General features: G+C 38.7%; 1 protein-coding gene across 2 annotated transcripts in view; it reads left to right on the plus strand.

Annotated features, from left to right (window-relative positions):
- LOC136037060 (DISP complex protein LRCH3-like) overlaps positions 1-21,337 on the plus strand; it is a 120,132-nt gene that overhangs the window by 23,518 nt on the left and 75,277 nt on the right. For both annotated transcript variants that reach the window (XM_065719495.1, XM_065719496.1), the window contains exon 4: positions 1,752-1,873. In XM_065719495.1, the coding sequence (XP_065575567.1) occupies positions 1,752-1,873 (122 nt within the window). The remainder of the gene's footprint in view (positions 1-1,751; positions 1,874-21,337) is intronic.

Raw genomic sequence — 21,337 nt, forward strand, 5'->3', positions numbered from 1 at the left:
GGAGAGGAAAAAAATGAGGTATCTATAACTTACGAGTGGGTGATCGGATCTTAATGAATTTTGATATTAAGAAGGACATCGTGACTCAGAGCTCTTATTTGAAATCCCGACCGGCATTAAGCCTCTGATTTTCCTTTTAAATCAGTCTATTGATTCTTAGAATTTGGCTAGAGCTCATACCATATGAGTTCTTGGCTCCTCCGGCCTCGTCACAAGTGCCATATGAGCTCTTAGCTCTTGTGCTTTTTTCTGATTGGATCGAAACTGAAAACCACAAGTTCTCTATGCCAAAAGAATTCTAATGTGAACTTTGGGGCACTGGGCCACCTTGGAAATGTGGCGCAGAAAAGGCCCTTTTTTCCTGATTAGCCCGAATTGCCCTAGCATAATAGCCGTATTTTTTTAAACAGGAGGATGCTAGGGGCCGGATGTGTGCAAAAAGTTGTTTTTTACTGAACAGTTTGGATTTTGGATTCCCAAGTCCCGTTCCAATGCTCTGTTTCTGATCGGCTCGAAACTTGTGTCTTCAATTACTTGAAAGGAATGAAGGATATAGTTATAGGATCTAATTTTTACAGACAGGTTTTGTAGTTGAAAAGAGGGACACAAGAAATTTAATATCTAGGGTTGTAAATTCATGACAGTCTAGCAGGGGTTGGGCTGAAAATGGGTTTTTCAATTACTAAGGGAGGAAATTTGTCGTTTTTTTCAATTTCTCCAGTGAAAATACCCAAAAAATATATTTTTCAGTTGAAACATCCCCATAAAGCGTTTTTCAAAGTCTTTTGTGGCACAGGCCCCCTAATAGACGACACAAGAACTTTAATATCTTTTCCTACGTAAAATATAGGCCAACGTAATGTTCTATTGATTAGCAAAGTCAACATCAATTAATATTGTCTATTGACACGTAAAATACCCTCAAAATTAAGTCGGGCCTTAACAAGTAATTTTTGTTTGCAAAATTTCCGTGGCAAAATTTAACCCTAAGGACTCTTAATTAATCCTTAATTCTCCCTAAGGACTAGTTTATGCGTTATTTTTGAAAGTAAGATTATAAAATAGAAAGGTTAGGCTACGCTGCTTAAGGAAAGAGTATAAAAAATCGTGTTGGGAGAATAGTTTTTTCTGTCTATTGCTTTATTTTAAGTTATATAGTCAAATTTTATCGAAATACATTTTTAAAACTTTTAATAACATTTCATTAAAAAAATGTATTTATTAGCTAAATTATGTAATGAAATAATTTATTTTATTGGTACTTACATGTTATAGCAGCCTCACCTTGTTCTTGGTATGTAATGAAACCGATTTTCTATTTCCACTCGGAGATAATGAGCTTAACCTGAGCGAGGTAAACGGTAATTATGCAGTATATTTTAATCAAATATTTAGTATATAGAGGTGGTTAGGTACATTATGCATTCTGGACGGCCTGCTTTCCATAATTCTCCGTTGTATTTTCCATAATCTTGTTACTAAACTATTGTATTTTCATTATATTTTGGCATATTTCATTTGAATTTATTTTACTTCACCTCTTTTGTGTTGTCGCTATAACACGAAAAGTGCCCTTTTATTGTTAAAAGCATATGTTATTCTTGTTCTATTCTTTTGATTATTCTTGTATATTTTCAAGTTATATTGTCAGATTATATCAAGTCAAATTTTAAGACTGTCAATCAGATTATATTTAAAATGAAAGATATTTCGTTGTATAAATTATACAATTAATCTATTTTCATTTTCAGTCGTAATCAACTTAGTGTGTTACCCCCGTGCTTATCTCAGCTGCCCTTACAAGTCCTTCTAGTCTCTCATAACAAATTAGTTAGTTTACCCGAAGAATTTGGTCGCTTAGCTTCACTATTAGGTAAGACTCGTGTTTTTTCAGGTCCATAACACAGCCTTTTTTTGTGAAACAGACGTAAACGCCATTTTGAAGAAATTGAGATATTAGCACTCTCTATGGTAAATTTTCGCGTTCTTTCTATTGGTGCCATCTATGTTTCTCTTAGTTAAACGGTTTAGAAGTTGAACAGACGTATATCCACAAATTCTCTTGCTTTTACCAACTTTTCTTTTTGAAGAAGACGTATATCCTAAACCCAATCAAAGCTGATTCCTTTGTCACGTGGCTGGATATACGTCTTTCAAATGATCGTATTATAAACGTTGGTTGATATACGTCTTTCTCAGTCGGATACTAGAGCACCGTTTGTCTGTTTAAATTGTAGAGCTAAGCGAAAACTATTTAGGTTTTAGTGAACTTGTCTGAGTTCATCCAAAGCTGTGTGAAGGAACATGCCTCAAAGAGCTCGGACCATGGTCCAAAGGGCTCATGACATAGCTGCCAAAAGGTAAAGAGAAGTCTGATTTGTCTTTTGTTAAAGTTTAACTGAAAAGGAATGTGATTGGGAATTTAGGTACCCATGACTTATTAACTTGAAGATGCTTGAAGACCCGATGCAAATGCGTTACTTTTCTCTTCAGCTGTTCATGAATCACCAATTTTCAAATAGTGGAATTTCACTGTGGTTTGTGAAAGCTCTATCTGCTTTTGTCTGTTATTGTATCACGAAAAACAATTATTCAACAGTTCACGAAAAAAAATTCACGAAAAACGACTGTTCACGCAGTGTGCCAAACTTCCTGGAACTGACCACTGACCACAGAAAAGAAGCATTTGTGCTGAGAATCAACTCTCCCGCTTGATAGTAGGATTTTGCGCTGTGAGGGCGACTTTAGATATTCTGAACATTATATTTGGGCAAACAGCGAAAAAAAAAAATCCCTTAACGCAATCAGCATAATGAAGTATATCTAGTTGAGTGATACAAAGATAAGTTGGCTTTTCAGTTAAACTTTAGGATTGCTCGATTAACACTTAGTTCACTCCAGTCTTGTTGTCTTACTTTTGCAGTCCTGTTGGATTTATTGGTTTTACTATTTCGCTTGGTTTACTTCCCTTTTACTGTAAGACAAGTGGTAATCGGGTGTAGGGTCCTTTTCACTAAAATATTATGTCGTTCTTAATACATATGCCTTATCGTTTTTACAAGAAGTTAAGTGGCTTGGAAGATAGGCAAAATGCTTTGTAAATTTTGCTTCCAGGCCAGTCAGTGACTGGGAAGAGTTTAGCGCGGACTTCAGTGAGTAAGTGGATGGTTGCCTTGGAATAAAGGCGGTTGGGAAATGTTGCACTCGTGCTGTTAGTTGTTTGGAAGTAATTGGCAAGCAAAATTGGAAGTGATTGGCAAGCAAAAACGCTATAAATAGCATCTGTTCGGGAGCGATTTCCTCAGTTGGAACTATTTTTTTTTTTGGAGGGCAAAGATTGAAATGCCGGATGTGTCCAGTTTCAACCAGTCAACAATTCAATAAATAAACGGTACTGGAATCGTTGCAGAACATTGCGAAGCTGAAATTTCGCATGACAAAGAGATTGGTGACACGAACAAATCTCGATTAACTGAAACATACATTCTCATCGGGAGAACTGAGATGAACTCGGAGTATGAGCTGCAGCTGAAACTTCAAGAAACCTTTGCTTTCTACGTGGACCCAGAGCTTCTGGCATCCAACGGAGAAGTAGAAGATATGGACATCTCCAGGCTAACATATATTCTTGCTGAAACAAATGATATGAGCTTTGCACCCCTTCTTAATCATACTTTGCGAGACAATTTAGACTGCTTCAATCTTGCAGTATCAGCAGCATTATCAAGTGACATCCAAGAAGATCAGACTCTCTCGATGAATGCAACTTTCACTTTTTCTTTTAGTCAAGTTGTCTCAGCTGACGTTGCTGAAGATGTCCTACCATTAGCATTGAATATTGCAGTATCAGCATTATCAAGTGACATCCAAGAAGATCAGACTCAAAGTAGCTACTGAGCTACTTTGCTACTGAGCTACTTTTGCTACTTTGCTACATGCTACTGAGGATGTCCTGCCATTAGCACAGGGACTACTTGACACTGAAGCCGGCCAGTCCAGGTCACTTATCAGTGAAAATGAGCTTAGTCCATCTACTCGTTCAACAAGTTTGCGTATTCAGTCAGCTGCAGAACCAGTTTTTGAGATTGACAACGAAGTGTTTTTGATCCAAGGAAGACCCATTCTCTCTTGGTGTGATTGGGAAATGTAAGCTTTAGTGCTCACTTATTACCGAGGAGCTGCGACAAAAGCTAAATCAATCCTTCTGGTCGTTTGAATTTGAGCAGAAACTCAAGTCGCTTAAGCCGTACATCACAGCCAGCAAGCCAAAGCGAAGGCGAGTCTAAATTGCAGAAAATTCTTCTATTAGAACGAACAGATCTACAATGTTTTACTTCCCAGTTGATTCTGAACTGAAGCAGGTATGCAAAAAAAACTTTTTGGCAATCCTGGGCTACCCCCCCCCCCAAAAAAAAAAAAAAAAAATCCAACAAGATCATTCAGCATGTTCTTCGCAAGTACACAGAAGATCCTCTCAAACTCTGTGGAATGGTGGACAAATGAAGAAAGGCTGCGAGAGAGCATGCACAGATTTATGGAGAAGCACAAAGAATGCTCGTTAGACGACACATTATGACATTTGAGCCTTCTATGACGCACTATAGGCGCGAGCACTGTCAACATGAAATATCTCTCAAGGGAAATTACCACTACTTTCTTAGTAAAAGATTTTAAAGAAACAAATCCTGGAGTGGAGATTGGTCTGAATATGTATCGAGAAGAACTGAAGAAATAACATGTCTCCTTGAAAATGCCTTCTATTGATGAATGTGATACCTGCTCACACCTATCAGCCAAAATCAGTGTTGGATCAGCCTCTGAAATTGAGGTAACAAACCTGGAAAAGCATCAAGAGAAGTAAAAAAGTGAGCAACCTTTACGCTACTGACGCCGATCGTATATGAAAAAAAACCACCGAAAAGGTTTAAAGCTTCGACTTGGAGAAGATCCTTCTTCTGCCCACGATGCCGTCTTCAAAAGACGCTTTTTTCGTCAGTCATCTCCTTACTTTCAACGAGACCTTTGCATCAGTTGGGGCAAGGAACCCGACTTGTCGCTCGTATTTTGTGACTTGGCACGAGGAAATTTCTGGAAGAAATGCGAAGAACATTGCAAGTGCTCTTCACAAATTCATTGAAGTTCAGGCTTCTCTTTGAGTGGAAGACATCATACTATACTGTGACAACTGTATCGCCCAAAACTAAATTAGACACTATACACTGGTTTGGTTCAGATTGTCAGCGCCTCAGAAAGCACAATCAACCTAATTGATCTTCGTTACTTAAAAAAGGCCATAGTCACATGAGTGCGGACACAGTCCATGCCAACATCGAGTCAAAGATTCGTCACACCAAAGTCGCATTCTTTTTCCAGAGCCTAAACGAGCTGATTTTCCAAGCCCGGGGGAAAATGAAATCCTGGAAATGTGCTTTGGAAATTCAGATTGTGGATGTCAGGAAGAAACACGAAAAAAATGCCATGTAACTTAGCTGATATTGTGCAAGTTTCTTTTGTCAGAGGCAAACAAACCATGTCCGTGAAAATTGACTTGGACGAACCTCCTCAAGAATGGGATTTCCTACAGCGAAGGTTTGATTATCAGCTTTTCCCCTCGATGATGTCAAAGCCAAGAGGCGTACAGAGTGAAAAACTTGCCGTCATACTTGAGAAGCTAGTTCCCTTGATGGCAAATTGAGTCAACCGCGATTTTTGGCAAAATTTGCCAACGTCAACAGGGAGTGAAGACTTATTGGGGTCAATCAACTAGTGTTTACTTTCTTTATTTTTTTTTATATCTTTTTTACCTGAAATAAATACATTTTCCATCATTTAGCTCTTCAGTGACTTGGTGTATATCCAGCCTTGCCATTACTCGCGTGAACAGACGTATATCCAACTGATCATATAAGTAAAAGACTTATATCCAACTGACCAGAAAACTAAAGAGATGTATATCCAATTTTCGTTTGTTCAGAAGGGCGTATGTTTTTCAAGTTTCTAGTGAAAGAGACGTAAGGACCAAAGGGACAACTTCCCAAGTTCGGATATACTTGAAAAGCCGCCTATCGACTTGTGTAGTATCAAAAAACCCCAAATTAAGTTTAAAAATCTTTACTACAGGCTTATTTGATCTCCAGTGAAGTGAGGTTTTTGGAATTTTTGAACCCAGTTTTCTCAAAACTGTGTTTTTGGATATATGTCTCTTTCTCAAAAAACGGCTGAACACCTTTACCCAACCCAATTATGAAATAAGTTGTACGAAATAATTCTCTTAGTACCAAGTGCAGTGGAAATACAATCTGATTATTTGAAGAAGGGGAACCTATCCAAGCATCTGTATTTTAAAGAATTGGGAAAAATTTGGAATCCAATTTCCAATGAAGAAGATCTCTACATTTAGTTATGCAATTCTTGGTAGTAGTGGGTGCAAAATTAAGAATAAGGTAAAAAGTAAAGGATACGGCATTAGACTTTACAGCCCCTACCGGCGGTGCTGATTTCTGTTTCTTGGCCCTTCAGCCAGGAAGTGCAATGGGGGGCTGGGGGCCAACCATCCTGTGCTTTCGCACACCCTTCCTGTTTACCTTCCCCAGATTTCTCCAGGTACCCATTTAAAGCTGGGTCGACTCTGGCTAAGCTTACAGAGTCACGCCACTGACTCCCGTTCCAAACTGAACAATTGGGTACACTGGGATTCGAACCCGCGTCTTTTAAGACAAAGGATCCCAAATCCAGCGCACCAACCGACCCGGCTAGGATGAATAAGAATAAGGGTGACAATTAAGGGTGAAAATGAGCTATTAAAAATAGCTAAAACATATGGGACCAAAGAAATCAAGAAGGTGGAGCTTTCTTTTGAAAGCCTGTTTCTCTTATATAATCAACATGTTGTTAATGTTAAGGTTGTCATTGGGGGGGGGGGGCGAAATTCTTGGAAAACGCTTAGAGTGAAGAGATCAGGATGAAACTTGGTGGGAAGAATAACCACAAGTCCTAGATAGGTAATTGACATAATCGGACTGAATCCGATCTGTTTGGGGGAGTTGGAGGGAGTGTTAATTTGGAAACATTACAAAAATTGAGGTATTTTTAGCTTAAGAACGGGTGACCGGATCTTCATGAAATTTGATATTTAGAAGGAACTCATGTCTCAGAGCTTTTCACGGAAGTCAAATTTAACTAATGAATTTTAAAAGTGACGGAGATATATAATAAGCTTTATAATTTTGAAACAACCAAGAGAAAAATCTTAAGATGGTGGTTATCAGGTATTCTAAAATGGCACTTATTTTGACGTCCTTGGCACTCTTATGTTAGCTGCCAGATTTGGCTACTTTCTTACACTTTGACTAATGGAAATTAAATTTGGCGGAAAAATTTATTACATTGGCCCAAAGTATCTCAAATCGGGAGAAATATTGCTTGTTTTTTGTTCGTTTTAGAATTTTTTCCTTTCTTTTTAAATATAAATTGTAATCCTTTGGTTCTGCTCAATAAAATCATAGGCATAGACCAGTGGATACAATAAATAATTATTCGACAACGCTGCCTAACAAAATGTACTTCTTACCTTGTGCTATGACTGCATATATTTGAAGAAGAATTAGATTGATTGATATTTAAACAGAAATATAAAGAGGTTTATTTTGATAGTTTTATTTAATGATAGTTATAAGTCTTTCAAATTATTTCTACTGAATAGGCCTTTTTTCTTTCTTTTTAAATATAAACAGTAATCCTTTGTTTGGAGATACTTTTCTATTAACAACATCTCGACACAATAGTCATCTTGACACATTACCCAGAGGAAAAGCAGCATCTCAAGGAACAGTAACATCCAGTGATAAATATTTTATGGTATTTGCCTACTTCGCTCCTGTGTTTATCCATGTTTATTTTTTGTCACTTTCTTGACAGTATCTTTAAAGTAGAACCCGGTGAGTGTGACTTTGAGGAATCGAGTCAAATATCAAATCCAGGAAGTCTCACCCAATGGCTTCATCATATTCTCCCCTTAAATTCGAATTTGATAAGACAATTTGATTAGTGAAATCCACATGCATTTTGTTAAAGTTGTCAAGTTGTACCGTGAAACAAAAAATAATTAGTTGAATTTGTTAGTGGGAAAAACTCTCACTAGGAGCTTTTTAAAAATAGAGGAGACAAATACAGTATAAAATAAAGACATGTTGATTTTAATACTTAAAAGAGATCTAAAGTATAACAGCTCAAAATAGGGATGAAACCTTTAATCGACAGTGAACAGATATAAAATTTTTAGCGGGATATTTTGAGCACATATACAGTGTTCATCATCAGCATGTTTTACTGCTGATGATGAACACTGTATATGTACTCGAAATATCCAGTTAAAAATTTTATATCTGTTCACTGTCGATTAAAAGGTTTCATCCCTATTTTGAACTGTTATACTTTCGTCATGGAAAGGCAGTGTGGTCTTCGAAGTTATCTAAAAGAGATCTCCATTAGAGCAAACGGGCCCATGTTTATCCCGTGTTTATCCTTGTTTAATTTTTTGTCGCTTTCTTGACAAAGTGTCTTTAAAGTAGAACCCGGTAAGTGCGACTTTGAGGAATTGAGTCAAACATCAAATCCGGGAAGTCTCTAAAAGGTTCATTAATCATGCTCAACTAATTACTGTTAGAATATTAATGAGAATTTGTCCGTAAAGTAATGGTTTCACCTAGGATATTGATATAAGGGTATTTTTATCATCAAGAAATCTTAGAAAACACTTAAAGCGGAGAGATCAGGATGAAACTGGATGGGAAGAATAAAAACCTGTCTAAGATACGTGACTGACATAACCGGGCCGGATCTGCTCTCTTTGGTGGAGTTGGGGGGGGGGGTAATTTTGAAAATTGAGGTATTTGTAACTTGCGAAACGGTGACCAGATCTTAATGAAATTTGATATTTTTGAAGGATCTTGTGCTTTAAAGCTCTAATTTTAAATTCTGACCAGATCCTGTGACATTGGGGGAGTTGGAGGGGGAAACCGGAATTCTTGAAAAACGTGAAAATTGGGGTATTTTTATCTTACGAATAGGTGATCGGATCTTAATGAAATTTGATATTTAGAAGGTATTCATGTCTCAGAGCTCTTATTTCAAATCCCGACCAGATCTTTTGACATTGGGGGGAGTTGGAGGGGGAAATCTTGGAAAACACTTGGAGTGGAGGAATCGGGATGAAGCTTGGTGGATAGAATAAGCAAATGTCCTTGATACGTGATTGACGTAACCGTACTGTATTCGCTCTCTTTGGGGGAGTTGGGGGGGGAAGGGTTCAGTGATTTGGCGAGTTTGGTGCTTCTGGACGTGCTAGGACGATGAAAATTGGTAGGCGCGTCAAGGAGCTGCACAAATTGACTTGATAAAGTCCTTTTCCCAGATTCGACCTTCTGGGGGGCTAAAGGGAGAGGAAAAATTAGAAAAAATAGGTATTTATAACTTACGAGTGGGTGATCGGATCTTAATAAATTTTGATATTTAGAAGGACATCGTGACTCAGAGCTCTTATTTTAAATCCTGACAGGCATTAAGCCTCTGATTTTCCTTTTAAATCAATCTATTGATTCATAGAATTTTGTTAGAGCTCATACCATATGAGCTCTCACAAGTGCCATATGAGCTCTTAGCTCTTGTTCTCACTCAAAATAAGCAAAGCATAACCGATCCCAGAGAGGCAAACCGGTTTCTGTCACATCTTACACAGCGTAATTCTTGACCGTGTTCGTGCAACAGACAAGTACCCCTTGTTGTATAACCTTGCTTTACCATTAATAGCAGAATACCTAGAAATAAATATTATCGCTTTGCACATTTTAATATTACATATTTGTTCTCTCATCTGGTCAGTAGTCTTTTCTTTCGCTGTACTTGATCCCAGAATATTATCTATCTCTGGTTTTGTCTTCAGATGTCATCTGAATTCGGTCATGTACGTAAAATGCTGTACTTTTTATTGTTTAATTGGACGCCTGAAAGTCTGCAGCTTCATCGTGCTTGACACTGAATTGACATTCGTTTCTGAACTGGAACATGACGCGGTTCCTCTTGAATGAAATGAGTTGATTGATGAAATGGAAATATGTTGGATCTTCGTTCTGCGTTGAAAAAAAAAGTTGTTGAGCTGGCGAATTATTCAAAATTCGAGAGACTAAAGACGTTACCTGAATAATATGAACTGTTTTCAGCAATCATAAAGGTTATTTGTCTGGGAAGTATATAATTGGCTTGTTGAACACCTTCTGGGTGAAATTCTTCCTTCGATTTAGTTTAGAACAACCTAAAATAAACCCAATATTAGAGCCCCTAAGTGCGTTTTTGGGCTCATAGCAATACTTCTTGTCCATCATCAAACTGTGGTTGGATGGAATCCCGAGAAATCGCGTTTGAAGTATGCCACACCGAAAAATATTCTAAATAGTGAGCCAAAAACAAAATCAAGGCACGAACCATGTTGTGACTTCCTATGTGCAAAGGTATTATCGAGGGTCTAGCAAAAAAAAATGTATACTAGGGGCTTGCGCCAAGCTTGGTGGAAGTGTGCCATGCGCGGGGGAAGAAAGCTGCCCTTCTAGATTATTATTAAATAGCAGATAGTTGACAGAACATCGCCATAGCACCACTGAAAGATCGATTTCTCGGGAAGTCGTGACTAATATTAGAATAGAGAAGGTTCGGGTCAAAACTTGAAACAACCTTCATACCCTTTCAGTAGTGATTTTTCTGAATAGAAACAGGGCTGTTGTTTTTTATTAGATTTGTGTTGTTACAAGTAGTTCTTGTGGGTAACTTCCATGATGGTAAAAAATAAGTACTGTTTTTGGTACGTGTGTATTATTCAGAACACGCTCAATAAGTGAAGTTGGGTTCTTTCGTGAAACAAACTACGATGCAGGTATATTTTAATTAAATATTTTATATATAGAGGTGGTTAGGTTAGGCTAGGTACTTGATATAGTAGTGTGTAGTATATAGTGCATTTGTATATATGTATTCGATATAAACAAGTACTGTTTTTTTGTGGGCAACAACCCCTTATTCTAGAAAAATGTAATTGCCTCTTTTTCAGTCTTTGGCAAATACCAAATCTTCATTTCAAAATCCATGTTCAGACACTATCTTCTATCAGTATGCGTAGCAAACTAAATCGAGTTTTGTCTTTGTGGCTATGAAACCGGATAATACACAAGTACCCTAGCCGACAGTTCTTCCAATAAGCCCATAACACTTGCTCTAACCTTAGTTTAAATATTTTTACATTAGCTCTTTTTCTTTGAAGAAAATTTAACAAAAACTGTATTTTTATATATACGATGATACAGAACACGAACAATGTCATCACATAGATAGTCCTTTATTGTGTTGCAGTTGCCTCTGCAACCGCAATGTTTGACAATGGTTACGTCACTTATCGCACACAGGAGAAAGCCTAGCTGGATCTAGTAAAGAACGAACCATAGGGAATGGGAATCTGGCAGCAGGAGTCGCTCAAATATGACATCGTATCACAGAGAAGCTACTTTTCAAAAGATATTTGCGTTATCTTTATGATATCATATAATATTATATCATATCTCTTGTCCAAAGATACTCGTTTTACTTATCGTGTATACGAAGATACATTTTTTTGTAAAAATTTGTTTTTTGACTTTAAATATGACACAGCAATACCATAAACCACTGGCAACATGTGGCCTTCACATCGCAAAAAAGGCTGCCAAATCTTCAAGAAATTAAGTTAATAGGATTGTAATTTATTGAGCTTTAAATGGTCAATTAGGGACTAAAGATAAAGTGACTCTCAATAGACTTAAATTAGTCATTTAGTAATTATGACAATCATCAATGGCTGGTTTTTCTCTGTTTATGAAATGGCTAGAAGCAAAGGAGAAAATTGTTGTTAATATAAGTATTGCGTGCTGTTGTTTTCGACCCTTTGTCCACAGTTATATTTCTTACTTGTCAAAAATGACAATTTTCTTTTTATTGTGTGGTTCCGGATGGTCGCATATTAAAACTTTCCTTTAAAGTGAATTGTTGGAAAATAATAATCTGATAATAGTGACAAATTGGTTAAACCCGCTGCCGGAAAAGACCATTAGATGCAGAGGTGACCAACCTGAATCTTCCCGCTCCATATTAAAACAAGAGCTAAGAGCTCATATGGCACTTGTGACGAGGCGAGAAGAGCTAAGAGCCAAGAGATCATATGGTATGAGCTCTAACAAAATTCTATGAATCAATAGATTGATTTAAAAAGGAAAATAAGAGGCTTAATGCTGGTCAGGATTTAAAATAAGAGCTCTGAGTCACGATGTCCTTCTAAATATCAAAATTCATTAAGATCCGGTCACCCACTCGTAAGTTATAAATACCTAATTTTTTCTAATTTTTCCTCTCCCTTTAGCCCCCCAGATGGTCGAATCTGAGAAAACGACTTTATCAAGTCAAATTGTGCAGCTCCCTGACACGCCTATCAATTTTCATCGTCCTAGCACGTCCAGAAGCACCAAACTCGCCAAATCACTGAACCCCTCCCCCAAAGAGAGCGAATCCAGTACGATTCTGTCAATCACGTATCAAGAAAATTTGCTTATTCTGTCCACCAAGCTTGATCCCGATTCCTACACTCCAAGTGTTTTTCCAAGATTTCCCCCTCCAACTCCCCCCAATGTCAAACGATCTGGTCGGGATTTGAATTAAGAGCTCTGAGACATGAATTCTTTCTAAAAATCAAATTTCATTAAGATCCGATCATCTATTCGTAAGATAAAAATACCCCAATTTTCACGTTTTCCAAGAATTCCGGTTTCCCCCTCCAATTCCGGATCTGGTCGGAATTTAAAATAAGAACTTTAAAGCACAAGATCCTTCTAAATATCAAATTTCATTAAGATCTGGTCACCCTTTCGTAAGTTACAAATACCTCGATTTTCAAAATTACCCCCCTCCAATTCTACCAAAGAGAGCAGATCCGGTCCAGTTATGTCAGTCACGTATCTTAGACAGGTTTTTATTTTTCCCATCCAGTTTCATCCTAATCTCACCGCTTTAAGTATTTTCTAAGATTTCCGGTCCCCCCAACTGCCCCCCCCCCCAATTACGCTTGATCCGGTTGAGATTTAAAATAAGAGATCTGAGTTACGACGTCCTTCTAAATATGAAGTTTCATGAAGATCCGATCACTCCTTCGTAAGTTAAAAATACGTCATTTTTTCTTATTTTTCAGAATTAACCCCCCCCCCCCCCAATAGATCGGATCAGTTCCAATTATGTAAATCACGTATGTAAGACTTCTGCTTATTTTTCCTACCAAGTTTCATCCCGATCCCTCTAATATAAGCGTTTTCCATGATTTTTGGTTCCCCCACCCCAAACATCCCCCAACGTCACCAGATCCAGTCAGGATTTAAAATAAGAGCTGTGAGACACGATATCCTTCTAAATACCAAATTTCATTGAGATCCAATAACCCGTTCGTAAGTTAAAAATACCTCATTTTTTCTAATTTTTCAGAATTAACCCCTCCCCCAACCACCCCAAAGAGAGCGGATCCGTTCCGGTTATGTCAATCATGTATGTAGGACTCGTGATTTTTTTTCCACCAAGTTTCATCCCGATCCCTCCACTCTAAGTGTTTTTCAAGTTTTAGGTTTCCCCCTCCCAACTCCCCCCCCAATGTCACCAGATCTGGTCGGGTTTAAAATAAGAGCTCTGAGCCACGATATCCTTCTAAATATCACATTTCATTGAGATCTGATCACCTTTTCGTAAGTTAAAAATACCTCATTTTTTCTCATTTTAAGAAATAACCCCCCCCCCTCCCAACTATCCCAAAGAGAGCGGATCAATTCCGTTTATGTCAATCATGTATCTGGGACTTGTGCTTATTTTTCCCATCAAGTTTCATCCCGATCCCTCCACTCTAAGTGTTTTCCAAGATTTTAGGTTTCCCCCCTCCAACTCCTCCAATGTCATCAGATCCGGTCGGGATTTAAAATAAGAGCTCTGAGACACAATATCATTCCAAACATCAACTTTCATTAATATCCCATCACCCATTCATAAGTTAAAAACACTTCATTTTTTCTATTTTCTCCGAATTAACCGGCCCCCACTCCTCCCCCCCCCCCAGATGGTCAAATTGGGAAAATGACTATTACTAATTTAAGCTGGTTCCGTCCCTGATACGCCTGCCAAATTTCATCGTCCTTACCTGGAAGTGCCTAAAGTAGCAAAACGGGACCGACAGACAGACCGACAGAATTGGCGATTGCTATATGTCACTTTGGTTAATACCAAGTGCCATAAAAAGCCCCTTGCTTTAGGCTTGTTTCGGCAGTTTCGCAGCCCCATGGAAGGTGATGCGGTCAGGGGCAGTTTGTAGTACGAAAAAAAATTCTTACTTCATAATATGCAGACTAATTGTACCTAACACATTTTGCCTGCAGACCCGCTATATTCTACCCCCGGCCTCCTAATGTGCAAATATATAGTCCAAATTTGTTTCTAAATTATTATATTTTCATCATTTTTTTTTATATTTCATTAGAACTGAGCGTCAAAGAAACAAAAATTTTCTAACTAAATGAAGCACTTGAGTCTTTGCGGTATCAAACAGTTCGTGGTAACGAACTGTAGTAAGGAGCGACCCGGCTCAGTAGTAACCAAAACTCTAAAAAATGGAATTTTGATACCAATTCCAAAGAACATCAAAAACAAAAGAATCGCATTTTAATGTTGATTTTAAATATATAAGTTTCATTAAGTTTAGTCTTACCCATCAAAAGTTACGAGCCTGAGAAAATTTGCCTTATTTTAGAAAATAGGGGGAAACACCCCCTAAAAGTCCTAGAATCTTAACGAAAATCACACCATCAGATTCAGCGTATCAGAGAACCCTAATGTAGAAGTTTCAAGCTCCTATCTACAAAAATGTGGAATTTTGTATTTTTTGCCAGAAGGCAGATCACGGATGCGTGTTTGTTTGTTTGTTTTTTTTCTCCAGGGGTGATCGTATCGACCAAGTGGTCCTAGGATCTTGCGGGAGGGCTTATTCTAACGGAAATGAAAAGCTCTAGTGTCCTTTTTAAGTGACCAAAAAAAATTGGAGGGCACCTAGGCCCCCTCCCACGCTAATTATTTTCCCAAAGTCAACGGATCAAAATTCTGAGATAGCCATTTTATTCAGCGTAGTCGAAAAACCTTATAACTATGTCTTTGGGGACGACTTACTCCCCCACAGTCCCCGTGGGAGGGGCTTTAAGTTACAAAATTTGACCAGTGCTTACATATAGTAATGGTTATTTGGAAGTGTACAGACGTTTTCAGGGGGGTTTTTTTAGTTGTGGGGAGGGGTTGACAAGAGGGGGATATGTTGGGGGAACTTTCCATCGAGGAATTTGTCATGGGGGAAGACAATTTCCATGAAGGGAGCGCAGGATTTTCTAGCATTATTAAAAAAAAACAATGAAAAAACAAATATGAAAAGTTTAACCTTATAACTATGTCTTTGGGGACGGCTTACTCCCCCAAAGTCCCCGTGGGAGGGGCTACAAGTTACAAACTTTGACCAGTGTTTACAAATAGTAGTGCTTATTTGGAAGTGTACGGACGTTTTCAGGGGGATTTTTTGGTTGGGGAAGGGGTTGACAAGAGGGGAATATGTTGGGGGAACTTTCTATCGAGGAATTTGTCATGGGGAAAGAAAATTTCCATGAAGGGAGCGCAGGATTTTCTAGCATTATAAAAAAAAAGAAAAAATAAATATGAAAAGTTTTTTCAACTGGAAGTAAGGATCAGCATTAAAACTTAAAACGAACAGAAATTATTACGCATATGAGGGGCTCACCTTCTCCTAAAACCTCGCTCTTTACGCTAAAGTATTTTTAGTGATTTCAACTATTTATTCTACGGCTTTTGTGATTCAGGGGTCATTCTTAATGAATTGGGACAAAATTTAATCTCTAGTGTAAAGAGCGAGGTACTGACGAGGGGGTGAACCCCTCATATATGTAATAAAAACATGAGAATACAAAAGTTCGTTACGTAAGCTAATTTATAAGTTACGTTTATCTTTTACTAATAAAAAAATTCGTAAAAAATTAAAAGTTCTAGTTGCCTTTTTTTAACCAAAAAATCGCAGGGCAACTAGGCTTCCTCTACCGTTCCTTTTTCTCAAGGTCATTCGATCAAAACTATGAGAAAGCCATTTAGCCAAAAAAACTTGCAAATTTCGTGTTAATTATTCCTCTGCGGAGAGCCAAAATCAAAACATGCATTGATTCAAAAACGTTCAGAAATTAAATAAAAAAACAAGTTTTTTTAGCTGAAAGTAAGGAGCGACATTAAAACTTAAAACGAACAGAAATTACTTCGTATATGAAAGGGGCTGCTTCCTCATCAAGGCCCCGCTCTTTACTTAAAGTTTTTTACTGTTTTAAAAAGCAGAGTTGAGAGAAAGAGTCAAACTTTAGCGTATAGCGCTGGCTAAGTAAAGAGCGATGTGGGCACAATGTATTTTTGTTTGTTTGTTTTAGACCATGGGACTTCGTGTCCAAGGAGTTGTCGTAGAAACTTCGAGAAGGGCTCATTCGATTGGATATTTGATTGGATTATGATTCATTGCTGTGGAGAGAGTAATTATTTGAAAGTAACTTGCCGTTTTCATCTTTGATGGACGTACTAATAGGCTTATGTGATTTACTCCTAATTGATTTTAGGAGCTGATACATCTTCCTGGTGTTGGATGTGGAGGCAGTGGCCTACATGTCTTCAGCGATTTTCTCCCAGTACTGGTTCTTATGATTCTTAGCCGACTGGTGACATTCTCTTCTCAGGTGCATTAACAACTCCTATTTTCTGTCGTGGTATCTCTTGCTTATGCTCAGCGAGCTTGTCGTGGTATCTCTTGCTTATGCTCAGCGAGCTGAACTGTGCGTGTTGACATCCATTATTTGGATAATCTCTTGTGGTATCCTATCGTAGCTTCTGCAGCTTCGTGGGTTGTATTGCGTATGGTCAACCACTCTTCATCGAAACATTGGGTTTTCTAGTTGGTCGCTTGCACTTTGAGAGCTTCAAAGCGATTAGACATCTCTAAGCAGAATGCCTGTCGTATATTAGGATCATCGAAGCGATTGGTGTCAAATCTTGGCGGAGGTTTCCTGTTGGGGCGTGCAACTAGTCGCAACTTTAGATCTAACTTGAATGGAAGATGATATGACCCAGTTTTTGGACAGTATCTGCTCCAACTTTCGCAGCCACTGATATCCAACGGTGGAACATGAGGATGAATCTGGCTTTTCGCTCTTTTATCTCTTGAATGCCATATGGCTCTATGAATGGGTTTGTGTTTGAATAAGGTATTAGTAATGACCAAATCATTCTTTATGGGAAAGTGAAGAAGTCTAGATCCACTGCTACATCTAGCTCCAAGACTGAAGTGGCCAGTGGTAGACTCAGCATTGGATACTTTTCCCCCGGTTCTGGTGCTAAAGTCACCTCCAATAAAAATGAGGTATCGTCTCGGGACCTTCTTAAGTGGAGAAGTTAGAATTTGAAAAAAAAAGAGATCTGCTTCGCTCTTCGGTACGTCTCTGGTTGGAGCATAAACTACAATAACTCATATGTTGAATAGGTGGCCTTTGAATCACGCACTTGCTACTCTATGGGAGATAGGTTCCCACTATAGAAGTGACCTCGATGTGAGGGGGCTCAAAATGATGCGTTTTTCGGATAGGTTTCTACAGGGGGAATTTTTCGTGGGGAGGGAAATTTCTTGGGGTTAACTTTCCAGGGGAAATTTTGCACTTGGGGGATTTGAAAGGATTCCTGTACGAAATTAATTTTATTTGTCGGACATTGTCTTTGCCAACACAATTCTGCATGTGGAGATGTTCTGGAGAATTATCCGTAGGCTATTTTCAGCGTGTTTGGATTTCCTGGAAAAAATTCCTTGGAAGGGGTGATTTCTGGAATTATCGGAAAACGATTGGAAATTAAAGTATTTTTCAAATGAAAGTATTTATAAGAAGAATTCTTCAGACTGAATCGTCCGTAAGAAATATTACGGCGGTGGGGAATTTCAGTACTGGTGGGAATTTTACAGGGGAATTGCCTGGAGGGAATTTAACAGGGGCATTACTTGGAGGGAATCTTACGGAGGGAAGTCTATTTTACACAGGAGGAAGTTTTAACGGAGGATTTTCTCGTGAGGGGAGGGAATCCTTCATGTAGGGTGATCCAGATTTACTGTCATTATTTGAACAAGAGTCAAGAGCTCATATGGCACTTGTGACGAGGTCGGAACCTAAGATTAGACTCGGTGCTAGAGTTATTACAACTCTCGAAGGAAGTTTCAAGATATTTTCTTGAAACTTGGTGTGAGGATCTTTTGGGTCAAGAGTAAGGTCTAATTCTTAGATGGGCTTTGTAGCCTAAATTTAGAGGTTGGGAGGAGGTTAAAATTAAGGGGCAAACAAAACATTTTTAAACAGCTAATGTGATAGTCGTACTGTCTGAATTGAAAAAGGGACATCTAAGACGATATGTTTTTACATATCAAGTCTCATTAAGACCCGATCACCCATTCGCAAGATAAATATACCTCAATTTTCACGATTTTTTCTCCCTCCAGCCCCCCAGATGAATCGGGCAAACGACTGTTCTCAAGTCAGCTTTTGCAGGTCCCTGACACACCTACCAATTTTATCATCCTAACCCGTCAAGAGGCACCGAACTCGCCAAAGCACTAGAAATCCCTCCTACTCCCCCAAAGAGATCGGATCCGGTTATGTCAATCACGTATCTAGAACTTGTGCTTATTCTCGAACTTGCCAAAGTGCTAGAAATCCCCCCAACTCCGCCGGAGAGATCGGACCCGGTCCGGTTATGTCAATCACGTATCTAGAACTTGTGCTTATTCTTCCCATTAAGTTTCATCCTGATCTCTCCTCTAAGTGTTTTCCAAGATTTCCAGTTTCCAAGGTTTCCGTTTCTCCCCTTCACCCAGTGTCCCGGATCCGATCTGAATTGAAAATGAAGCATCTGAGACACGAGATCTTTCTATATACCAAGTTTCATCAAGATCCGATCCCCCATTCGTAAGGTAAACATACCTCAATTTTCACGATTTTTCCTCCCTCCAGCCCCTCCCCCCAGATGGTTGAATCGGGGAACGACTGTTATCAAGTCAAGTTGTACAGGTCCATGACACGCCTAGCAATTTTCCTTGTCCTCGCACATCCAGAAGGACCGAACTCACCAAAGCACTGGAAATTCCACCCCCCCCCCCCAATTCCCCCAAAGAGAGTGGATCCGGTCCGGTTATGGTAATCACGTATCTAGGACTTGTGCCTATTCTTCCCCACTAAGTTTCATCCTGATCTCTCCACTCTAAGCGTTTTTCAAGATTTATGGTTCCCCCCTCCAACTCCCCCCAGTGTAACCGAATCCGGGTCGGGATTTAAAATAAGAGCTCTCAGATACAAGGTCCTTCTAAATATCAAATTTCTTAAAGTCCGATCACTCGTTCGTAAGTTAAAAACACCTCATTTTTTCTAATTTTTCCGAATTAACCATCCCTCCACTCCCCCCCAAGATGGTGGAATCGGGGAAGCGACTATTACTAATTTAATCTGGTCCGGTCCCTGATACGCCTGCCAACTTTCACCGTCCTAGCTTATCTGAAAATACCCGAACTACCAAAACCGGGACCATCAGACCGACGGACGAACAGAAATTGCGATTGCTATATGGTAGTTGGTCGACGGGCAAATGCCATAAAAATGATCAGAAATTAAATAAAATTTTTCTTTTCCACTGAAAGTAAGGAGCAACATTAAAACTCAAAACAGCAAGACTTGTTCCGTATAAGAAAGGGACTGTCCCCTCCTCAACACCTCGCTCTTTATGCTAAAGTTTTTTTTTTACTTTTGAAAGTAGATTTGTGACAAAGAGTGCAAACTGTAGCGTAAAAAGGGAGGTGATGAGGAGGGGACAGCCTCTTTCATATACGGAATAATTTCTGTTCTTTCTGAGTTTTAGTGTTGCTACTTACTTGTAATGTTGCCCCATACTTTCAGTTGAAAAAACTTCTTTCTTTTATTTAATCGCTACAACAAGGTTTGATCTCTGGATCCCATATTATCAAGCTAAGGTCAAACCCTCTGCGCCACTACGTGGCCTGTGTGTTGTCTTGAAGCTGTGGGTACAATAGTTTGAATTTACAGACTAAAAGCTACTAGCCAGGAATACTTCCCACAAGCCTCACAATACTGACAAGCCACACCTTATAGAAAACACCTTTGAGAATTTAAATTAAGAAGGAAACTTATTAGAAACCCTGCTAGTACTGCAAAAGTAGACCTAAGTAGCCAATTTAGCCTGGGTTCGCTTTTTCAGTTTATCCAATTATTGTATTCTGAAAAAGCTGCCTGGGTTCGCTTTTTCAGTTTATCCAATTATTGTATTCTGACAGATATCCATCTGGCAGCTTTCTGAGTCGCTACAGTCGTGCTACCCCCCATCCTAAATAACGATTTCGCTCGGTTTATAAGATGGGAACCTGGTAAGATCTATTTGTCACCTGAAAAGGGAACTAGATATTCTAATTTTTGTTCAAACAATTCCTCTTCTGATATTCTACAACTGCTGGTTCGATATGATTACTCCTAGGGAGAAAGCAGAAAAGAGACATCAGTACTATCATCTTAGTGCTACCCGTGTAAAAATATGATTTTCCTTGTTGTTCGAGATGGGTGACTGATAGAGTTTGAGAATACTTTGTGGTTTCAAAAAGCTAGTCCGAAGAGTAATTTGTACTTTTGATTTTAGTCGTCAGGGTGCAACCCCATAAGCCTTAAAGAGGTTCTGTTTACAAGTGATGAACATATTTTTTGCATTTAATGTATTTTGATTACAGATAACCAAAGCCATTTGAGTATATCATATTCCACTAAGTCGACTACACGACTAATACAGTCGTGCTACCTCCCATCCTAAATAACGATTTTGCTCGTTTTATAAGATGGGGAACTGGGAACCTGGTAAGATCTATTTGTTACCTGAAAAGGGAACTAGATATTCTGATTTCTGATCAAACAATTCCTCTTCTGATATTCTACAACTGCTGGTTCGATACGATTACTCCTAGGGAGAAAGCAGAAAAGAAGAGACATCAGTACTATCATCTTAGTGCTACCCGTACAGTGCTACCCTCGAACACCACCGTGTTGTTCGAGACGGGTGACTGTAAAGTCACCAATGATCACCAATGGTCACCAATGGTTTTCAACCATTGGTTCCT

This window comes from Artemia franciscana, chromosome 16 (genome assembly GCF_032884065.1).
Source record: "Artemia franciscana chromosome 16, ASM3288406v1, whole genome shotgun sequence".
NCBI lineage: Eukaryota > Metazoa > Arthropoda > Branchiopoda > Anostraca > Artemiidae > Artemia > Artemia franciscana.